At 44.9% G+C, this 22,532-nt stretch overlaps 1 protein-coding gene and 1 long non-coding RNA gene across 50 annotated transcripts in view; one reads left to right on the top strand and one right to left on the bottom strand.

The window, feature by feature from the left end:
• The window catches only part of LOC139355527 (disco-interacting protein 2 homolog C-like), a 229,331-nt gene that overhangs the window by 51,357 nt on the left and 155,442 nt on the right, over window positions 1-22,532 (bottom strand). For 15 of the 49 annotated variants that reach the window (XM_071067342.1, XM_071067341.1, XM_071067350.1 and 12 more), the window contains one exon: window positions 10,321-14,844. In XM_071067342.1, the coding sequence (XP_070923443.1) occupies window positions 10,321-10,342 (22 nt within the window). In that variant the 5' untranslated portion in view covers window positions 10,343-14,844. Of the gene's footprint in view, window positions 1-10,320; window positions 16,008-22,532 lie in introns of those variants that run through there. The other 34 variants (XR_011606304.1, XR_011606305.1, XM_071067373.1 and 31 more) reach the window with 15 other exon arrangements.
• LOC139355530 (uncharacterized) lies at window positions 6,471-10,634 on the top strand. The gene is made up of 2 exons (XR_011606309.1): window positions 6,471-7,956; window positions 10,237-10,634. It is a non-coding gene; the product is annotated as an uncharacterized lncRNA (long non-coding RNA).

The raw sequence follows: 22,532 nt of genomic DNA, 5'->3' as shown, positions 1-22,532 counted from the left end.
GGTGGTGATGATGTGGAGAAACTGGGATGAGCATATGCTGCTGGTGGAAATGTGAAATGGTGCAGTTATTTTGTAAATAATTTGGCAGTTTTTAAAAAGCTAAACCTAAACTTACAATAAGACTCAATCATGCTACTTGGCATCCACTTAAGATAAAAGAAATTATATGCATACACAAAGATATGTACATTAATGTCAATGGCAGCTGAATATGGAAACAATGAATAACCAACTGGTAAATGAATAAACAGAATGTGTCATATCTATCAAATAGAATATAAATAAATAATAAGAAATAAACTACTGGTGCATGGTACAGCAAGGACTTCAAAACAGGTAAAGGAGGCATAGAGAAGTGTGTACATTGTATGATTTTATATCATAAAATTATAAGATCATAAAAAAACCAAAAACCATAAAATCAGAGTAAAATATTCTATGATTTTATATTCTAGAAAATTTAGAGTGCACTGTTATGATTTCTAGGGTTCTTTTCCGTAGAGCTAACCTTTCATCTGATATCCTTTGCAATCAGCCAAGTACATTCTTTAGCACGTTTATAGTGTAGTTCTGCTGATAACACATTCTCTCAGCTTTCATATTTGGGAATGTGTTGTTTCACCCCTGTTTATAAAGGAGATTTTCCCTGGATATGAGTTGACAGGCCTTTCTCCTGCTTTTAGTGCTTTAAAAAAATGTCTTTCCATGGTCTTCTGGTCTCCACTGTATCTTCACAGAAGTCACGCGTTTTTGAAATGCTTCTCTGGTATGTAACGTGTCTTTTCCTTCTGAGTCCTTTCAGGATCTCCTCTTAATCTTGGGATTTCAGTACTTTGGCTATCATGAACTCGGATGTGCTTCTTGTTATACTTGTTCTGCTTGGAGTTCACTGAACTTCTCGGGGCCGGACACAGGTGTTTGACATCAATCTGAGAAAATTTTGACTCCTGTTTTCAAAGGTTCTTGCTCTTCTCTTTTCCTTCTTGTATTACAAGTATATTGACGTATCACAGGATCTTGAGGTTCTGTTGGCTTTCCTTTCATTTTGTTTCTCTGGGCTTCACTTTGGTTAATTCCTTTTCATCTCCCTTCGAGCCCACAGACTTCATCTTCCTTCTCCAACCTGTTAAGCCCATCAGCGCCATTTCATCTCAGTGTCATATTTTCCAGCTTCATAGTGATGTCTCATGTATACCCTATATATGCACAGCGTCTCCTATCATGGACATTGCCTACCAGACTGGTACATTTGTCACAACTGATACTTCTACAGTGAAACATCATTACCACTCCAACTCCATCATTCACATCAGGGTTCATTCTTGGTGTTGTACAATATATGGCTCTGGACAAATGCATAACATGTATCCACTATTACAGTATCATACAGAGATCACATGATACTAAAAACTCTCCTGCTCTGCCTATTCATCCCTGCCTCCCCCTGGCAACAACTGATCTTCTTACAGTCTCCATAGTCTTGCCTTTTCCAGGATGTTGTAAAGCTGGAATCATACAACAACCTTTTCAGATTGCTTCTTTCACTTAGCAATATGCCCTTTAAGTTTCCTCCGTGTCTTTTTATGGATAGCTCATTTATTTTCAGCCTCAAATAATATCCCATTGTCTGGATGTACCACAGCTCACTTATACATTCACCTACTGAGGGGCATTTTGGTTGCTTCCAAGTTTTGACATCTATGAATAAGGCTGCTCTAAATATCTACTTGCAGGCTTTTGTGTGTAGACATAAGTTTTCAACTGCTTTGAGCAAATGCCAAGGAGTGTAATTGCTTTATCATATGGTAAGAGTATAGTTTTGTAAGAAACCACCAATCTGTCTTCCTAAAGGCTGTTCTATTTTTATTAAGACCCGCCATGAATGAGAGAGAATTCCCACAGCTCCACATCTTCACAGGCTTTGGTGTTGATAGTGTTCTGGATTCTGGTGTAGTGATATCTTACTGTTGCTTTCATCTGCATTTCTCTATGACACGTGATGTGAAGCATCATCTCATACGTCGATTTGCCATCTCTATATCTTCTTAGATGAGGCATCTGTTAGTCTTTGACCCATTAATGTGATGAATTACGTTAATTGGCTTTTCAATGTTAAACCGGCTTTGGATACGTGAAATTCCATGTGGTTTTAGTGCACAATTTTTGCTAGATTTGCTAATATTTTATTGAAGATTACTGCATCTATGTTCATGAGAGATGTTCTGTAGTTTTCTTGTAATATTTTGTTATTAAAATGGTATTTGATATTAAAATGATGCTGGCTCTATAGAATGAGTTAAGAAGTATTCCTCAGCTTCTATGTTCTGAAAGAGATTGTAGATAATTGGTATAATTTCTTCTTAGATATTTGGTAGAATTCACCAGTGAACCCATCTGGGCCTGGCACTTCCTGTTTTGAAAGGTTATTAACCACTGATTCAATTTAACAGATACAGGCCCATACAGATCGTTTCTTCCTGTTCAAATTTTGGCAAATTCTGTCTTTAAAGAAATTGGTTCATTTCATCCACGTTATCAAATTTGTGGCCATAGAGTTATTCATAATTTTTATTATCCTTTTAATGTCCATGGGATCTGTAGTTATGTCCCTTATTTCATTTCTGATATTGGTAATTTATCTGCTGTATTTCTTTTTCTTGTTAGAGGCTTACAGATTTTCTCTCAAAGAACCAGCTTTTGGTTTCATTGATTTTTCTCTACTGATATTCTGTTTTCAATGTATTGATTTCTGCTCTTTCATTATTTGTCTCCTGCTTAGAATTTAATTGGATGTTCTTTTTCTAGTTTTCGAAGGTGGAAGCTGATTGATTTTAGATCTTATTTTTAACGTATGCATTTAAATCTATAAATTTCCCTATAAACATTACTGTCACTGCAGCTCACAAATTTTAACAAGTTTTCATTTTCATTTACTTCAAAAATTCAAAGAAATCTTCAGGTTTCTTCCTTGAACAATGTATTATGTATAAGTGTACTGTTTAATATCCTAATATATTTTCCAGTCGTCCATTATTGATTTCTACTTTACTGTGGTTGAGAACATACTTGTTTGATTCCTATTCTTTTAAATGTGTTAAGGTGTGTTTAATGGACCACAACATGGTATGTCTTGGTGAATGTTGTGTATTCTGCTGCTGTTGGAGGAAATAGTCTATAAACTTCAGTTACATACAGTTGACTGAGGATGCCGATTTCAATTTTGTCCTTACTGCTTTTCTGGCTACTGAATTGGTCCATTTCTGATAAAGGGGTGTTAACGTCTCCAACTATAATAGTGGGTTAATTATTTCTCCTTGAAGTTTATCAGTTTTTACTTTGGAATTCTGATACTTTGTTAGCAAAAGTACATTTAAGGATTGTTACATCTTCTTGGAGTATTGACCTCTTTATTACGTAATAGTCATCTCTGGTAACTTTCCTTGATGTAAAGTCGACTCTGTCTAAAATTAATATCACCACTTCCATTTTTCAAAATGAGTGTTGGCCGGGCACGGTGGCTCATGCCTGTAATCCCAGCACTTTAGAAGGGCAAGGCAGAATGATCACCTGAGGTCAGGAGTTCAAGACCAGCCTGGCCAACACGGTGAAATCCCATCTGTACAAAAATAGAAAAAATAAATAAATTACCCAGGCATGACGACAAATGCCTGTAATCCCAGCTACTCGGGAGGCTGAGGGAGAATCACTTGAACCTGGAAGGCAGAGGTTGCAGTGAGATATCAGGCCATTGCACACCAAAAAATTAGTGTTAACATTTATATCTTTTGCCATCCCTTTACTGTTGATCTATATGTATGTCTTTATATCTAAAGTGGATTTCTTATAGATAATATATAGTTCGGTGCATTTGGACTGACATTGAAAGTAATAATATACAGTTGAATTAACATCTACCATATTTGTTACTATTTTCTATTTGTTGCCCTTGTTCTTTGTTTTTGTCTTTCACTTTTTTTTCCTTGTGGTCTTTATTGAGCATATTCTATGATTTATTTTCTTTCCTTTCTTAGCATATCAGTTACTTTTTTTTTTTTTTTTTAAGTGGCTGCCTTGGAATTTGCAATATAAATTTACAAGTAACCCAAGTCCACTTTCAAATGACACTACACTGGTTTCTTGATAATGCAAGCACACTATAATAACAAAATAACCCTAATTCCTAATTGCTCTCTCCCATCCCTTGGGTATCACTGCTCTCATTCATTTCACTTATATTTAAGTGTGTGTATATGACATATACATAAGCATATAATACAGTATATTTACCGTCGCTATTATGAATGAACTGTTAAGTTAGATCTGTTAAGAAAAATGAAAGATTTTCTTCTACCTTCACTATTTCTTCTTTAATGCTTTTTGTTTTTCTATTTATTTTTTTAAACAGACAAGGTCTTTCTCTGTTGCCCAGGCTGGAGTGGAGCAGCATCATTATAGCTCACCGCAGCCTTGAACGGGATCCTGGGCTCAAGAAGTGACCCGTCTCAGCCTCTCAAAGTAGCTGGCACTATAGGTGTTGGCCACCACGTTTGGCTTTTTTTTTAATGAGACAGAGTCTCACAACGTTGCCCAGGCTGGTCTCAACTAAGCGGCCTCCAGCTCTACTCCCATCTTTGCCTCCCAGAGTGTTAGGATGACAGCTGTGAGCCCTGTAAACAGACTGTGCTCTTCCTTTCTTTGTGCACAGCTGAGTTACTGACCTCTACTATTTTCTCTAGAGAACTTTGAACATTTTTTGCAAGGCAGGTCTACCGGCAACAAATTTTTCAATTTTTGTAGGAGAAGGTCTTTTCTTTTTCTTCACTTTTGAAAGATAATTTCACAGAGTATAGACTTCTAGGTTAATGGAATTTTTTTCCTCTCAATAGTTTAAATACTTCACTCCACTTCTTGCTTTCATGGTTTTTGAGGGGAAGTTGAAAATAATTCTTATCTTTGATCCTCCATAGGGAAGGAGATTACTCTGGTTTCTTTGCTTTTTAATCTTTGATTCACCATAGTTTCAATATTTTATGCCCAAATAGAGTTTATTTTTGTTTTGTTTTTGTCGTCATCGTTTTTACATTTATCCTTCTTGGTGTTTCTTGAGCTTCCTGGATCTATGGTTTGGTGTCTGGCATTAATCTGAGGAAATTCAGCTATTACTGTTACAAATATTTCTTCTGTTCCTCTTTCTTCCCCCTTGTATTACCGTTATGCATATTTTATGCCTCTGTGGAAGTCCCATAGTGCTTGGATACTCCGTTCTTTTTTGCTTTTCAGCTCTGGAGGTTGGAGTTGGGTATTTCCCTTTCTCCCAGGTCAGAAGGCTCTGATAAAATCCCACCAGGTTAGTCTCCACTTAACTAGCTTCTCAGGAAGGTGGACCTAGTGAAGAGTGCACTTGCATATTGAAAAATGATTCCTATTCTCTTTCCCCTGTAGTAAGTATGAGGGGATTTTTCTCTGATGTTTACTTCGAGAACCTGATTGAGCTTCTGATGATACAACTCACAAAAGCATGAGACCCATATGCACAGGCCTCCTGGAGGTTTTAACTCTCAGACGTGGCCACACCTCACCACAGCAATTTGTCAATTCCAGTTCAGGGTTTCCAATCCCAGCGTGGGTTCCTTGGAGCATTGTGCTCCAGTGTATGGTGATTCATCTGCTTTACCTGTCCAGCCAATCTGGGGACAGTGGCTTGCCGGTGACCTCACGTCTCTTGCAGGTTTAAGAAGAGCTGCTGATTTTTCAGTTTGCTCAGCTTTTTACCTGTGAGGAGGGAGTGACAATTCTCAAGATTATCGTGTACAGAACCTGAAATTCCCCAACTGCATTATAGTGAAAAGTGTCTTCCCTTCCTCTGGCTCAAGAATTGAAATATTTTCATTCTCTGACACGTTGTACTCTGATTCCCTAAATATTTATAATTGCAGATTTAAAAACTCAGTTTTCTGCTGTATCAGACATGTAGACTGGCACTTTCCAACAGAATTATGAGAGTCCTGTTATAGAACTTGAAACCTTCCTTGTAGCCTCATATAAATATATAAACAGGTATAATTAATTTTACTGGTATATTTTTAACTCAAAATGCTCATGCTATACTTGCAATAAGAAATACAAATAGGCCGGATGCGGTGGCTCAAGTCTGTAATCCCAGCACTTTGGGAGGCCGAGGCGGGTGGATCACGAGATCAGGAGATCGAGACCATCCTGGCTAACACGGTGAAACCCCGTGCCTACTAAAAATACAAAAAATTAGCCAGGCGTGGCAGCGGGCAGCAACTTGGGAGGCTGAGGCAGGAGAATGGCATGAACCCGGGAGGCGGAGATTGCAGTGAGCCGAGATCACACCACTGCACTCTAGCCTGGGCAACAGAGCTAGACTCCGTCTCAAATTAAAAAAAAAAAACAAATACAATATTTTCTATTTTTTATATTAACTGGCATGTCTTTCACTCAGCAAATCCAGTTCAGACCAGGCACACGTCATGTGCTCAGCCGCCGCATGTGGTGAGTGACAGAGACCATCCTGCATGTGTGTGCACTTTTTACTGCCTTTTTCTTGACCACAGATTCTACCCCCCGTTTCTCTGTGTATGCGGTGATTATTTGCTGAATATTACACATTGTGGGTAACTTGTTGAGCACACTCAGGATCCCTAACCTCCCTCTGAAGCTTTCCAGCTCTTGTTTTAGCAGTTAGCACAGGCACGGCTGGGTCATCGTGACATGGGCAGGCTTGGTTGGATTCGCTGTTGGTGTGAATCTGTGGAGAGCTCCCATCCTGCACCCACTTGGGTCTCCCCCTCCTGGACGTGGTAAGATGGCCATGCTCCGCCCACACCTGAGCTCTCTCTGATCTCCCCCTCCCGGACATGGTAGGACGGCCATGCTCCGCCACACCTGAGCTCTCTCTGATCTCCCCCTCCCGGACATGGTAGGATGGCCATGCTCCGCCACACCTGAGCTCTCTCTGATCTCCCCCCCTCCTGGACGTGGTAGGGTGGCCATGCTCCGCCACACCTGAGCTCTCTCCGAGCTCCGCCTTCTGGATGTGGTAGGATGGCCATACTCCGCCCACACCTGAACTCTCGGCACCACGGTCTGCAGGTGTTCTCCAGAGGGCAAGTGTACTGTGGGTGCATCTCATTCATTCTCCTGCCCTCGCCCTCAGGTTCTGGCTGGTACAGCTGTGGTCACAGACTAAAAACAGCCACCTCATTCGTTTTGTGCAGTTTTACAGTTGTTTAGGGCAGATGGGTGATTTGGGTCCCTGTTCTCTCATCATGGCTAGAAGTAGTTTTGGCAAATTATTCTTTTATCTTTACATTCGGAAACTAAAGGAAAGTTTCACCCATAGAATACTAGCGTTGCGACAATCCTAATGAGAGTTTCTCCAGAAACTAGGATCCAGGTCAGCAGCCAGTCATTTCATAGAAGATAAACTTCAAGAACATTCTCTGAAGGGCAATGAAACTGAGTAAGATCTAACCACTGTTACCAACAACCAAGAAAAATAGGTAAGAAAATGCAGCTAAGATTTGGATCAAGTAAGTACGGTAATAAACATGCAAACTATCGCTAAGCACAAATAGGCTGGGAGTAAAAAATTTTTATGACATTGACATTTACGATTTTACAAAACTGCCCCATATGATATATCAAGAGGACTCCTGATGAAAATTTACAAAGGATGCTTTATGGCTTATATAAAACTGTTGGTCAAATCCAAATATTTCACAAAAATAACATTTCAAATAATATTCTTTTATATTTTGCAGACATCTGTACAAGGAGGTTATTCATCACACATGACCCAGTAACATTTGTCAGCGGTTGGATTCAATACGAGAAATAAGCAAATAACCGTAACCGCACTGTTTCTTCCATTTCAAAGTCTTTTCTCTTATACAAAGTGGTCAAGAAAAATGCCCGTTGCCTTACATACTGGTTAGTGCCAAAAATTTGGTTTAAAATATTTCAACCCTTGAAATGTTTTACGTCCATGTTGTTAGTTACACAAAGAACACATACAAATACAATTATTTTGCCATAAGTTTTGGCAAATTATAACCATTAACTAAACAAACAGGAGTAAGCATGTTATTTTTGAGATAGGGTCTTGCTCTGTTGCCCAGGCTGGAGTGCAGTGGCACGATCATGGCTCACTGCACCCTGATCCTCCCACTCCAGCCTCCCGAGCAGCTGGGACCACAGGCACACACCACCATTCCTGGCTGATTTCTGTATGTTTTGCAGGGATGGGCTTTGGAATGTTGCCCAGGCTAGTCTCAAATGCTGGGAACTCAAGCAATCTGCCTGCCTTGGCTTCCCAAACTGCTGAGGTTAGAGGCATGAGCCACCATGCCTGGCCTAATCATTTTTAAAGAGTCTGCATTTATTATCGTTATTTTTTTCTAATTGAGATGGGGGTCTTGCTCTGTTGCCCCGGCTGGAGTGCAGTGGTGCCATCTCAGCTGACAGCAACCTCTGCCTCCCGGGCTCAAGTGATTCTCCCACCTCAGCCTCCCAAGTAGCTGGGACTACAGGTGCACACCACCAGGCTCAGCTAATTTTTTGTACTTTTGGTGAAGACAAGATGTACAAAAGGCATTTCTGTACATTTTGCCATGTTGTCCAGGCTGACCTTGAACCCTTGGGCTCAAGCCATACACCTGCCCTGGGTTCCCAAATTACTGCAGTTATAGGCATGAGCTATCGTGCCCAGTCCTTCATTATGTGCTGTGGCTTAATATTAAAATAAGGAAAGGGAGGAGCCCAAAGGAGCACGTTGGCAGAAAGGGCTCCCTTGTCAACAACTTGCTAGCATGGCATTCACTCCCTTGCCTGGCTGGCACTGCGTTCTTTCGATGAAGAACACGTTATGTGTCAATGAGAAACAGAAACGACATAGGAACACCCTGTCTCTACAAACACTTAAAAATTAGCTGGGTGTGGTGGCGAGCACCTGTGGTCCCAGCTGCTTGAGGTTGAAGTGGGAGGACCGCGTGAGCCCAGGTGGTCACAGCTGCAGTGAGCCAAGAGCTGCCATCATGATGCTGAATTCCAACCTTGGTGACAGAGCAAGACCTTGTCTCAAAACAAAAAGCAACGAAAACCCAAAATGATGCACTCTAAGTTCTGTCCTTTAAATTCCAGTACCTTCATTTGTAAAGGTATGTAAAGGTGAAACTCAGGAGCTGCCTGTAGTAATGTGGACGTACGCTTGACCTCAGCTCTGATCTGAAGCACGTCCTTCTGTCTCACTGCTTGCCAAGACTAAGCTAAATTTCAGAAGTAAAAATACTCCCGAAAATGTTGTACATTTTCAACTATTCGTATTGTACCTTAAGTTTCTTTGGTATTGGAGCAAAAATACTGGGTCATTTAAAGTGATATGTAGCTTCAACGTGGGATGTAAGGTGATTCAGGTCCTTTGAGAAGACAAGCTTGCAACAACGGCATGAATAATGTTGGAATCAAAATCACAGAAACTAAACACCAAATAGCATAGGTTCAATCCGTGTCTCTAACAAGTATCTGGATAACTAAACTTTCTGCTTTACTTGGGTGTGAAGATCATGAAATGTAGTTTATAATTATTTGGGCAGAGAAAATAGAGAATTGGGGTAGTTATGTAAAATTCAAGATTAAAGAAAAGCAGTATTATATAGCAGAAATATAAATTGGCTATTACCTTCAGTAATTTAGATCAGGGGTTGGCAGGTCCCTGCACCAAATCTGGTCCGTTGTTCTTGTAAATAAAGTTTTATTGGTAGACAGTCATACGCACTTGCTGTCACCCATGGCTGAGGGCAGAGTTGAGTGGTTGTGAGAGACCTTATGGCCTGCAGGAACTAAAATACTAGCTGGCACCTTGCAGGCAAAGTTTATGACCTGATTCGGGTAGCTGCCTAAACTGTCCAATTCGCTTGTTCTAAAACAATCCAATAATGTAGCACACTTATCTGAAGATTTGAGAATATGCATGCAACAGCCTAATCAGAAGAAAAGTCCAATTCCACCCATAGGGTTACAAACTCTTCCCTTTTCCCTACAAGGAATTAAATGAATAAAACTGTGTGAGATTTTACTGGTATGTATCATATGTATCAATCTTGATGAAAAGTTAAAAATGTGTATTTATACAGATACATAGTGTTACTTTTCATGCACTGTTTTCGGACTTCTGGTTCACAAAATCTGCATTTCTGCACCATGATTTTGAAGGCAAAAACCCAACTTCTGGGCTAGCGGTCAATTCTGAGGCGCCCAGCATGTTCAGGAGGCAGCGTCGGGGAGCGTGTCCCTTACCTGGAGGGGTGTAGGCGTCCATGGAGGTCTACACGACCAGGGACCTGCGTTTGGAAGGCATAGGCACCGCCATCTTCTGCTCTTTGTGTCTGGCCAGAGCCGCCTGGACAGCTTCCGTGTGGACGTCTGAAATGGAGAGAGCTCAGTCACTCAGTTCTCAGCTTAGGTCCCAGAGGCCAAGCTGCACCCTCCTCTCTGTCCCCGCAGCACGGTTCATCCACCTTCTGAAACTCACCAACAGATGGGTGGGTGAGGAAAGAAAATCAGTGTTTACAGTTCCATAAAGACATTAAAATTTATTCACAGACTTTTAATTATTCATTTTATTACTGTAGAATCCATATCCGCAAGCAAACACTGGGTGTAAACTGCACTGAGATTTTTCTTTTTAGGGTGAATGCACCTTGATCTTTGGAGATTCTTTGTAGGTCACACGTTTGAGCCTCCAAATCCTTTCACTGTACCGTTGAGAGGCGTGTGCACGCCTCGCACCCCAACTCACACAGCCACGGTCGCAGCTCAGCTCAACACCGGCCATGGGCCAGGACTGTGTTGGCTATGGTTATGGTTTGGCTGTGTCCCCACCCAAATCTCAACTTGAATTCTACATCCCAGAATCCCCATGTGTCGTGGGAGGGACTTAGGGAGAGGTAACTGAATCACTGGGTCCCGTCTTTCCTGTGCTATTCTCGTGATAGTGAATAAGTCTCATGAGATCTGATGGCTTATCGGGGTTTCCGCTTTTGCTTCTACCTCGTTTTCTCTTGCTGCTGACATGTAAGAAGTGCCTTTCGCCTCCCACCATGATTCTGAGGCCTCCCCAGCCATGCGGAACCGCAACGCCAACTAAATCTTTTTCTTCCCAGTTTCGGGTATGTCTTTATCAGCAGCATGGAAATGGACTAAAACAACCATTAAGACATTTTGTGGCTATTAACCCATTACATTAATTCCACACATTCACTGAATGCCTTCTCTGTAAGTCCTTACGGGTTGGGGTCGCAGTGGTGATAAGGCAGACAGTCTCATGGCATCTCACGCAGGCCACTTCTTAAGGGATGAGACAAGTGATAGATGGGCTAGAGAATTAAAGCAGAGACAGATGCAGCAGCAACTCCAAACTGTGAAGCCAGGGAAGAACCCTCTTAACACAGAATCGGAACAACAGGAATGAAACATACCGGCTGTCAAGACGAGAATCTTCGAGACACAGGCAAAAATCCGCTCAAAGGCCCTAAACTGTCAGTGAGAACGGTGTTAGCAGAATAAAACCACCACCACCAAAAATGGCCAGCGTGAGTGAAGACGAGTTGGGGCAGTTTTCTCTGAAGCTGCGAGAATGATCCCACTGAAAGAGAATCAGACGTGGCTTTCTGGCTTAAAACCCCCAAGCTGCCACCTGAGACAGGACCCAGACCCTCAGCATCACGCCCACAAGCAGCTCATCGCACTGCTTGGTCTTGTCAGCCTTTGTGCACACTTCTCTCCCTAACTAGATAAAGAGCCTGGTCATCTGGCCACTATTTCTAATTCCCAGGTCAAAAACCATTATGTGACTGACTTGGCTCATGGCCGAAAACTGAAGGGATCAATGAGGTGACAGTCCACTCACTTCCACAAATCGCTTTTTGTTTTGCATATTCTCCGTTTTAAACTTTTTGGATGTAATTTCAAAGACACAGAAAATCTGCAAGACCAGCGTAGTGAATTTCCACATAACTTACCAGGCTCAACTTAGGCCCAACTGCTCCTATCTTACATCACTGCTTTCCCCCCTCCCCCATGAATTTTCTAAGTCAAATGAAAATAAATATCAGATACTATATCCTTCCATACCTAAATGTTTCAATGTATTTCCTAAACACAAGGATATGCTCTCACATTCACTTTCCTCAAGATCCGGAAATTTAACTGTCATATACAAAGTTCACTTTCAAATGCTGTCAACTGTCTCCATAATTTTCTTACTTTGTCTTCTTCTACGATCCAATCCAGGATGATGAATTGATTTGTCATGTGATTTTTACCCGTCCAGCATCCAAGTTTCTCAGGTTTTGTGTTTCCTGAAATTGGAAATGTTAAAGAATACAGGTCAGTTATTTCACAGCTTGTCCTTTATTTTGGTATCTTCCGGACTAGACTCAGGAGTATGCATTTTAGCAGGGACACCGCAGAAGTCTGTCTTACGTGACAATGTTAACATCGGCAACTCAGTGAAGGTGGTGCTTAAGTGCCTCCAAAGCAAAGATGCTACTTCTCGCGTTGAAATTAAGATTTGGGAGGAGACACCCTGACACTATGTGCATATTCTGTTTTCCATGAATTCTCCACTACTAGTTTTAGCATCCACTGATTTCCTGTCATTCCTTCTAAATCATTAGATCTTCCATATTCACTGAAAAATAATTTTATCTTTCAGCATTCATTTACATATGTCCATATATACTCACGGAGTCTGGCTTCGTGGGTTATGATTCATAGTTACAATGGTTTGTTCTGTTGCTCAACTGGTCCCAGATTTGACACCGGATTCCCCAGCCCTTAGACCAGGGCTCCTTCTAGTGAAGAACGGAGTTTGGAAGCTAAGAGTGGGCACCGGGTGCTGCTGGGCATTGCCGGCAAGTAGAACACACACACGCATGTACACGCATGTGCACCCACACCCATCCACAGGCACTTCTATCCCTGTCTACATCTGTCGGGAGCCACCAGCTGATACTTGTACCTCCTGCTGCAACCTAATCCCACGTGATCCATTCCAGGCTTTGGCCTTTTCTTATTTCTACCTCTTACCAAGAAAGAAACCTGGCACCTGCAGCACTCAATATATTCACTGATTTATTAAGCTTATTTGCTTAAGTCTGGAGATACAGAAATGCTTTCAGAATTGCTATCTAATACCACGGTGAAAAATCTATCGAGTTCAGTGCTCATTTGTAATTATTTTTTCATTGTTTTTTTGGAAGGTAGGGAGTACAAAGTATACACAGTGAAATGTTCAGATCTTGAGTACACTTGGCGCATTTCGATAAATGGAAATCTATTACCCTAATCAAATCTTTTGCATCAAAGTTCCCACAAGTCCCCTCCCAGTCAATCCCAGCCCTCAAGAGACAGCCACTGTTCATTCTCGAGGAGTGTTCTTGGCGCTCTTCCGTCACCCGAGACTCGCATAGATTCTCCGTTGTCACATGGACTCCACGGCGTGGTGTTCACTCTCTGCTCAGTTCAAGGCTCCTGGAACTCATCCCCGTTGTCTGTTTTGGTTTCAGCATTTTGTACGTTTTTCCTGCTGGGAACTAGGACAATGTATGAATATATCAGAATTTGCTCATGTTTCTCCAGATGAGAGAGATTTATGTTGTTTCCAGTTCTTGGCTATGACAATTTACTCTGGAGATAATGTGCATTCTTTTACAAGGACACACATTTTCTGCTCTCCTTGGTGAACGTCTACAGCATACCTGCTGAGCCATATGGTAAGTGTACACATTTTAAAGAAACTGCCACATTTGCTGAAGTGGCTGTGCCATTTTAAGTCTCCATCAGTCTGAGATCCAGTCTGTCATATCTTCACCAGCACCTGCTACTGTCCTCCCTTCTCCACTCTTGTGAAGGGGAACCTCGCGGGTTTAAGTTGTACTTACCCAATGACTCCCTGGTGAGCACCTCTCATGGGCCACTGGGCATCTGTATACATCTGTTGCGAAGAGTCCATCTTGCATGCTTGCAAAATTCACACCATTTCTGGTTGTTTGTACATTTCCTAAAATGTTCTAAATAAGGCCCTGTGTCTTCTGTACATCAAGCATCTCCCCCTGCTTCCAAGTCTTTATGCCTTTTAGTTCTCCTAACTAACTTCACGGACGAGGGCCCCAGTGTGCACCATGCGAACCTGAAGCACGGAGAATGGCCATGCTCCCGACACCCCTGACTGTGGGCAGAGCTCCCCGGCTGCCACCACCGAGGAGGGGGGTCAGCTCTTGTTTTTCAGGAGTGGCCTTTATCAAACGGAGAAAGTTCCCTTCTGTTCCTGATGTGATAGGAAATTCGTATAAGGACTATTAAATTTCAACAGATGTTTTCCAGTGTCTACCGGGAGGATAAAATGGGTTTTCTGCTTTATTTTTTGTTAATATGGTGAATTACATTGATTTTTGAATGATGAGCCAAATGTGCAATGCAAAACTACAGATCATGAGAACAAACTCTAAGTGTTCATGGTATTCTTATCCCTTTTACATATTTCTGGGTTTGATTTAGTAAGAATTTGTTCAAAGCTTTGGCATCTGTATGTCAACAAGAGTGAAAGGCGTGAGATTTTGCCTCACATGCAAACTAACAAAGGGGGCCAGCACCACCCCAATGCACTGAAAGAGCCAGGACATTTCCAGGCCAGAAACAAAGGGCTTGTCACACACAGTGGGGCAGCAGGACCCACTCACCCCTGTCGATATTCAGGATCACACAGTGGGGCAGCAGGACCCACTCGCCCCGGTCAATACTCAGCAACGTCCTGTATCCCTGTACAACGACAAGATGTTATTTAGGCAAAACAAAATTAACGATCATGTCAAGAACTGCTTACATTTTTCTCTTCTGAGAAAATTTGTTTTTAGCAACCATGGCTCTCAAGGCACTCACTTGCACATTATACATAATACTGCTTGTGGCCAAAGTCATGGTACCTTCCTATTCTTATTTACCAAGAGTTCTGAAAGGTGAGTATTTTAAAGAGAAAAGAGGTATGTGGCTTACCCCAGGCTAAGGAGTGAGTTAGCTGGACAATTCTTGTGAAATATGTGCTTTTTCTAATTAGAAAATCTGAGAACAAGGTATCAGTGTGAGTCTGTTATCTCCATGAAGGAGTGAAATGGATGCTGGGAAATTGAAGGAGCTTCAGAACGGGAATCTCACAACCTCAAATGGGGAGACCAGCAATTGGGAAAGCAGTCACTCTGATTCATGGAGTTTTCGGAGATTCACGTCCACTCCGTCCTGCATTTGAGCGACTTTTCTTCTTGTGATGTGGACCCGATAGAAGAGAGGTCCCACGTAGACATTCGGCATTTGTGAGGGTCTGGCACCGTGACTCACTTCTACAGATTTAACATGTTTGTGTATAAATTACAATGGCTCAACTCTATAAAAACTGATAGCAGTTATGGATCAATTCCCTCATTTCTCACTTGGGCCACACTTCCTGTTTCTGCAAGAACATATCGCTTGGCTAGAAGGCACGATGTTGACATTGAAAGGAAAAAGGACCTTGTATAAAAATGATGTAGAGAATTCTTCTCAAAGGCCACTGGGACACACACTGTGTTGGTGACCAGCTGTCTACCGGCGCGGCAGCGAGAGAGACAGAGCTGCACGCGTGAGCAGTCACAGCTCCCGTGACCCACACCAAGACCCCCAGGGTGATGAAAGGCCAACCAGCAGCCTTGGAACGTACACTTCCTTCCCAAAATAGCTTCCCGAGAAACAACAAACAGTGATAATTGCAGGCATTTCTATGACTGGGAAGCAAGAAACCCTCCCAGTCCTGTTCCTTCTACACCACATCCAGAACAGGCGTACACCCGGTGTAGAAAGCTCCCAAGGCCTGAACAGATCATTCGATTCTAATTCAGACTGACCTAATCTCTGCAGTGCAGTCCTACAAACAGACTTTCCAAAAGTTACCAAACCACCAACTCAAACCTCATGCTTTCTCTGCTTCGAAAGAGGACATGCGGCTCGGTTTATACAGCCACCAGCACACACACAGGGTATTATCTTATTGCCCTTCAGTGCCAAGAAGAATCCTGTGGTCTCTCACAGTAAAAACAAAACCACAGCCACCACAACCCAGCTTTTCAAGTTGCAGGGAGTTTTACAGCCTCTTTCTATGTCGTCTTCCTTTTTGCCCCAAACTGGATATTCTTTTTACTTTCTCCTTATTTCCTGAATATAATTTGATCAATATAATCAAAGTGCTTGTGTTAGAAGCAACTTTACTTAAAAAGAATTCAAAGAACTACATCAAAATATTAAGAGTAGCCATTTCAGGGTGACAAGAGAACAATATATTGTTTTTGTTCATTATTTCCAACATTTGCGAAGTTTTTTGCCTTGAGTGTAGTCACTTTTGCAATCAGAGGTTACAGTGCTTGATGGAATGAGGCCATGAAGCGCACACACCACCGAGTTTCTAACACAGAGCAATCTGTGAGGAAGGATGGAGACACAGGAAAGGTTCATTTTAAAGCAATGCAAGTGTTTTTTTCATAAAGGCAAAAGACGTTTTTTAAAGTGTTTGTATCATACACAAGTCTGCTAAATTTGGTCAAAAAACAGAGAAAACAGTAACAGAAGAACACTTTAGCCCACAAGGAGACCAGCACACCCAGCTCGAGACCACTCCAGATGAGGCGTGGAGAGTGGTTTCCTCACAGCTGACCCACAGGATCGGGTAACACAAGCAGAAGGGAAACATGGGGACCACAGAGACATCAGACTGTGGACTTCATAGCAAGAGACAGCAACACAAACTAGCGGAGTAATTAAAAACTATGGTAAAAAGAGGTCCACATTCTATTTTAACCTGAAATCAGTGGCACGGGGACCACCACACCACCCTGCAGTTGCCTCCTCCCTCCCCCACACACAGCAGCCTCCTGGGACAACATCCTACTTCCAACTTGCAGTTGCCTCCCGTCCCACCTCCCCACAGTGGCCCCCTACGACAACATCGTACTTCCACCCTGCAGCTGCCTCCCATCCCCAACACACAGCAGCCTCCTGGGACAACCTCCTACTTGCCGGCCACAGCCTGGAGCCCCCAAAGCATGGAGGGGCTTAGCGAGCCACACAACATTCCCCCTTCACACCTGGGAAGTCAGCCCCTCACTGAAGTGGGTCCTGCGCCCACCAGCTGTGCACGATCAGAGGTGTGAGGTTATGGACCTGGTCACCAACTGTGCAGAGAGGCGTGAGGTCATGGACCTAGTCGCCCGTTGTGCACGATCAGAGGTGTGCAAGGTTCCAGACCTGGTCACCTGCTATGCACAATCAGAGGTGTGAGGTGATGGACCCGGTCACCCGCTGGGTATGAATAGAGGTGTGGGTGGTTAGTGACCTGGTCACCAGCTCTGCACAATCAGAGCCATGTGAAGTTACAGACCTGGTCACCAGCTGCACCCAATCAGAAGCTTTTGAGGTTAGGGACCTGGTCACCTGCTGTGCACAGAAGTGTGAGGTTATGGACCTCATCACCCGCTGTGCATGATCAGAGGTGGGCCAGGTTAGGGACCATGTGCGTGGTGATGGACCTGATCAGCAGCCAAGACACCTGACGTTTCCAGTGTCATCCCGGCTTCTTTCAAAACTGGAAAAGTCTTCAGATATTTCCCAAAAGCTTGTCCATCTTTGAAAACGATATGCGTGTGCACAGGTGATACCGATGACTGAAGATTGAAGTTTAGAGCATTCCAGCCCCATGCCCATGTCCCATCCCATCTGCGAAAACTTGAGCACAAACATCTCCCTCTCTGAAGCTCCCTGAACCCTGTGGCAGGCCTGAGACTCAGGTCCAGTGTCCTGTCAGTTACACTGAACAAAATGTAATTCAACACTGGCCATGGGCCCTGTGCTTTAAAAACCACATATAAATCTCCCAAAGAACTACAATCTATGAAAGCTTTCATGGCTAGTATTTTAGGAAGACTGATCAGTCTTGACCTAAATCAAAGCCGACACTGCCCAAATTCACTCTAACCCCAGCTTCGTGCACAGGCAGCCATCGCCTGGCCGTCAGGGTGACCAGCAGCCTGGGCACAGACAGGACCAGCGCCGGTCCCTCCCTGCACCTTAAGGGGGCTTCTGAGCTGCTGTCCATGATCAGTGATGGTGACGCCCAGAGCAGCTTTCCGGGAAAGCAGTAAACCTTTCAGGTCCTCACCTCACGAGGATGGCCATGTATAAATCAACCGCCTTTGTTACTGCCCTGCCATTCTCAAAGAGGGGATGGGTTAAACTTCTTTATCCACATGCCCAACACAAGGCACACCTGCTCCAGCACGAGGCTCATCTACTTAATCCCGGGAAACTCACACAACCCACAATCAGAGGCCGCACACAATCAGAGGCCGCGCACAATCCGAGACTGAGCACAATCAGAGACCACACACAATCAGAGACCACACACAGAGACCCACACAATCAGAGGCCACAAAGAGGCCAGAGGCCACAATCAGAGACTATACACAATCACAGGATGTGCACAATCAGAGGCCATGCACAGTCTCTGCAACCTCATCAGAAACTGTTTCTGACCATTCACCTGAGGCCACCAAGTTTAAATGAGAGGCCCAGGTTTTAAAAGACAGCAGGAGTTCTCTGAAGGCAAACTCCGTGCATTCCACCATCAGCACCATTTGTGCCTGTCACGGTCAGGAAGAACCACAACCACGTCTCGGTGCCCTTGCAGTGCAGGGCGCTGCGTTTCTCCCCCTTTCCAAACCCGCGGCGGCTCCTGGCGACCCAGCGCCTCTGCTCAGCCACACGCCCCCAAGGCCTTCCTCCCTCACCCCACAGGGGAGCTCCCGCAGCCGGGCTATCTGGCTCATCACTCCGATTCAGTCACTTACACCCTCATTCCAGGCTGAAAATCTCTTCTGAAAATATCCAAATCTTACCCACGTCAGGCTCCATCTTTTCCCCAGAGCTCCTCATCCCCTCCAGAGCAGCAGCCCTGGTGCCCGTGCAGCCGGGGCCTGTGGGCAGATCCGTGGGCTCAGAATGCCCAGCCCCTCAGCCCCTCTGTGTGTCCCCTTACTCCCTGCTCCCTGGCGTTAATGCCCTCCGTCTTCGATTTCCTGATAGGCAAAAGGGGGTTAATTCTAAGAGTGCTAACCGAACTGGATCACTTAACACCATGTCGGGCCCAGAATACCCCTTGATCAATGACAGGTATTGCTGCGCTGTTACCATTGCGCTGGGTCCAGGTTTCCTGTGAGCCCTTTAGGCTCTTTGCCGTAAAGGCCACTCAATGGTCCTGTCCAAGCCTGTCTGTGGCAGATGGACAGGTGAGTGGCCGATGCACACGTGTGATGCTGAATGGGATCGTGCAAAGCTGGCCCCGCGTATTGTGGTCAACGTAAGAAAAAAGTCGCCCATGCTTGCTTGCTGCTGCCCTGCGGTGTCCAGAAGGAGCCGCTTAAAGGCAACTGCGCCGCACCTACCTTCTTGGAAGGAGACGGCAAGACCAGATTGGCTGGAGCTGGGAAGTTGTGCCCTACAGATCAGGGCTGCGTAACCCAGGGAAGGCATCACTCGAAACACGTGCTGGAGGGCAGCCAATCCGACCCGACCGTCCACCTCCAGGGTCAGCCATGGGGCTCCACTTGATGTGTCATCCTGATCACCCCTCACAGAGCAAATGAGCCTTTGACTTCAGCCTGTCCTAGGTACAACACCGACTCCCACCTCCCACGTCCTGAACCAGCCTGTTCCGGGGATTGCTGTGGAGGTAGAGGAGCAGGCCCAAGACATCTAGTGGCATTTCCTGGCAAGGACACTCACCATGCTCGACCATAAAACTCGGGTCAACTGGTTTTCGGAGGGACTGTAATTTACTTGTGGCACGCATGGATACTGATTGACCCAGGGAGGGGCACGGAGGAGGCTGAAGGAAAACCCATGGTGACTGCGCCAGGCATTCCCGCACACACCGACATCTTCAGACTAGGGCGGCGTCCTAGTCTTACAATCAAACCGAAAGCCCAGAGAAACTAGGGACCTTGTCCAAGACCAGCAACAGGTATGTGGGCAGCTGGGATTCAACTAAGTCCTTTCCTGGATCCATCCACGCTGCTCCCTGCCCCCACTCCCACCACCCCGCCATGGCCCCCGATAGACACAGCAGGTCTGAACATCAGGCACCCCGCACGCAGAGTACGGAGCAGAGCCGGCTTCCGCAGTGGGATCTCACACACATCCCACTCCCCTTCTTGCCGAATGCCTCGGGACTCTGTGCGGTCAAGTCTGCAGATGTGGCCTCACTCTGCGCTAGGAGATCTGGGTGGCCGGCAGCGTTTTGCAGAGTGCTCCTCCAGACGGGGCTCGTCGGCTGATCCATGAGACACAGGACACCTGAGAGAAGGGCCGACAAACCCCACAAAGTCGCTCCCAACATGGAGAGGAGAGGACCACAGCGGGGCTCTCGCAGTCCACGCTTTGGACAGGTCTTGCTGCAAACTGTGGTGCTCGTCAGGCGCGAGGAAGTTTCCCAGGGCAGGAGCTCTAAGTGACACAGCAAAAGCGACACAGGCGATGCAGCAGGATGTACTTCAGCTCAGGGCTCAGGAACCACGGGGTGCAGCGTGGCCTACAGCAAACCAGACACATCAGAAGCCAATGTCCCACCTTTTACATTCAGTGACATTGAACGGAGGGAGTTATCTGTAGCAATCATCTTCCTGGGGGACCCGTACAGCACGCATGACCACCGACACTGACCACGAGTCCTTCCTAGGTCCTGGGGGCTACCCCACTTTACACGCACGGTTCCATGCACAAATCTACGCGTGGCAGTTGTTAGCCCCAGCTTAGAGATGAGGAAAACGCTGCTGGAAAAGCTAAGTGAGAAAATCAGACTTCAGCACACCTGCCATCTCCAAGACCACTACTGCTCTATGTGCTAGGGTCTCAAGGGTTGGGTGTGTGGCATTTTAAGTGACTAATTGTAGGTGATTTTCTTCTCTCCTACACCTGTTTAGCCTGAACGTGCACGTACATGCTCTGCTGCAGGTGCACTGCCCTATGTAGACCAGCAATGCTCTTTCCTGCCTCGGGTTCTCGTTACTGCCTTCCGGAAAATCTCACCTGCTTTACAGCCAAGCCAGGTAGGCCTGGTCAGCCGCACAGTGAAACTCCTGCAGTGTCAGAGCTAAGTGCTGGCTGAGACTTTAACAGCGAAGACAGTGGAGTAATGGGGATAAACTGAGCAAAACTGTATTGTAACGCAGATGAACGTCTAGAAGCAAAAGAAACTGACACCCCTGAGAGCAGGCGACTCTCTTACTATGATGTTAATAGCAGCTTGCTGTTTCCAGTGTCTCCGTGTGCCAGGGTTTCCAGTCAGCGTTTGTGTTTATCTGCTCTTGGGCTACCTGATCAAACCTCTGCAGAGATCAAGGGTATCTAAATTGACCCAGTATCCGCAGGCTGGCTGCTCAGAGGCCGTGGTGTGGAACGGCCAGGACATCGCTTAGTCATACGGGGCACAAGCACGTCCCTTGCCACTCCTGTCTTTCTGTTTCATCAAACCCTCTTTTCTCCTGAATATTGACCATAGCAAAGTCATTAGCCTTCGAGATGCATTTGAAACATCAACTTGCTTTGTTCAAGAGGTTTAAGACACACGTAAGTCTTTCTTGCCATGCTCAACACACACAGCCGGCCATTTCTGAAGTCAGTGTTTCTGGAACAAAAGCCTTGGCCTGCCCCAGTGAACATTCACACTGAGCACACTGTCGCAAGGCTGCTTGGCCAACCAGCAGGGGGCAGGAGAGAGCTGCAGGGGCCACGTGGGGTCTCTGCAAACCAGCCTCACTCCCTCAGTCAAGCGCGGTGCCTCCTGCCAATCCAGCGGCTTCCTCCAAGGGGAAGAGGCCTCTTCAGCTGCTACTGCACTGATTTCAGACGGCTCAGCCAATGGGGCAACAGATTCAACAGAGTTCTATGTTGTTTAAGGAAAACTTCTGTTACCAGGCAACCTTAGTACCATATTCAACGTAAAATAACCAACAACATTGTTTTCAAAACAACATGCTACTAGTGCCTTATCCTTCAATGCTGCTTAAACACGGAAAAGTATGAGGAAAAAAGAGCATGGCACTTACTTCTTAAAAAATAACACCTCTTCCAGGTTATTTTTACCCCTATCATAAAGACTTAGAACTATGGATTCCCTACAGGAATGTGGAGTGGGGTTGGATCCCCACACTGACCCAGACTCACCCCAGGTCAGTCATCCCCCCACCACGGGGTTCACACCTCTCCAGGCCCTGTCACCTCATCAAGGAAAGGTGGCGTCTCTGAGCTCTCTTCGCAGGAAGCACCCGAACGGGAGCTAGAGACACAGACACACCCACAACTACTTTGAAATCCTAAACATATTTAAGGACTTCATTATTAGCTTTTTAAAACTGTAAGAACAAAGTGACCCT

This window comes from Macaca nemestrina, chromosome 7 (assembly GCF_043159975.1).
Source record: "Macaca nemestrina isolate mMacNem1 chromosome 7, mMacNem.hap1, whole genome shotgun sequence".
NCBI classification, from domain to species: Eukaryota; Metazoa; Chordata; class Mammalia; order Primates; family Cercopithecidae; genus Macaca; species Macaca nemestrina.
Note: the sequence above shows the minus strand (reverse complement) of the source record. Positions and strands in the feature narration are given on the sequence as shown.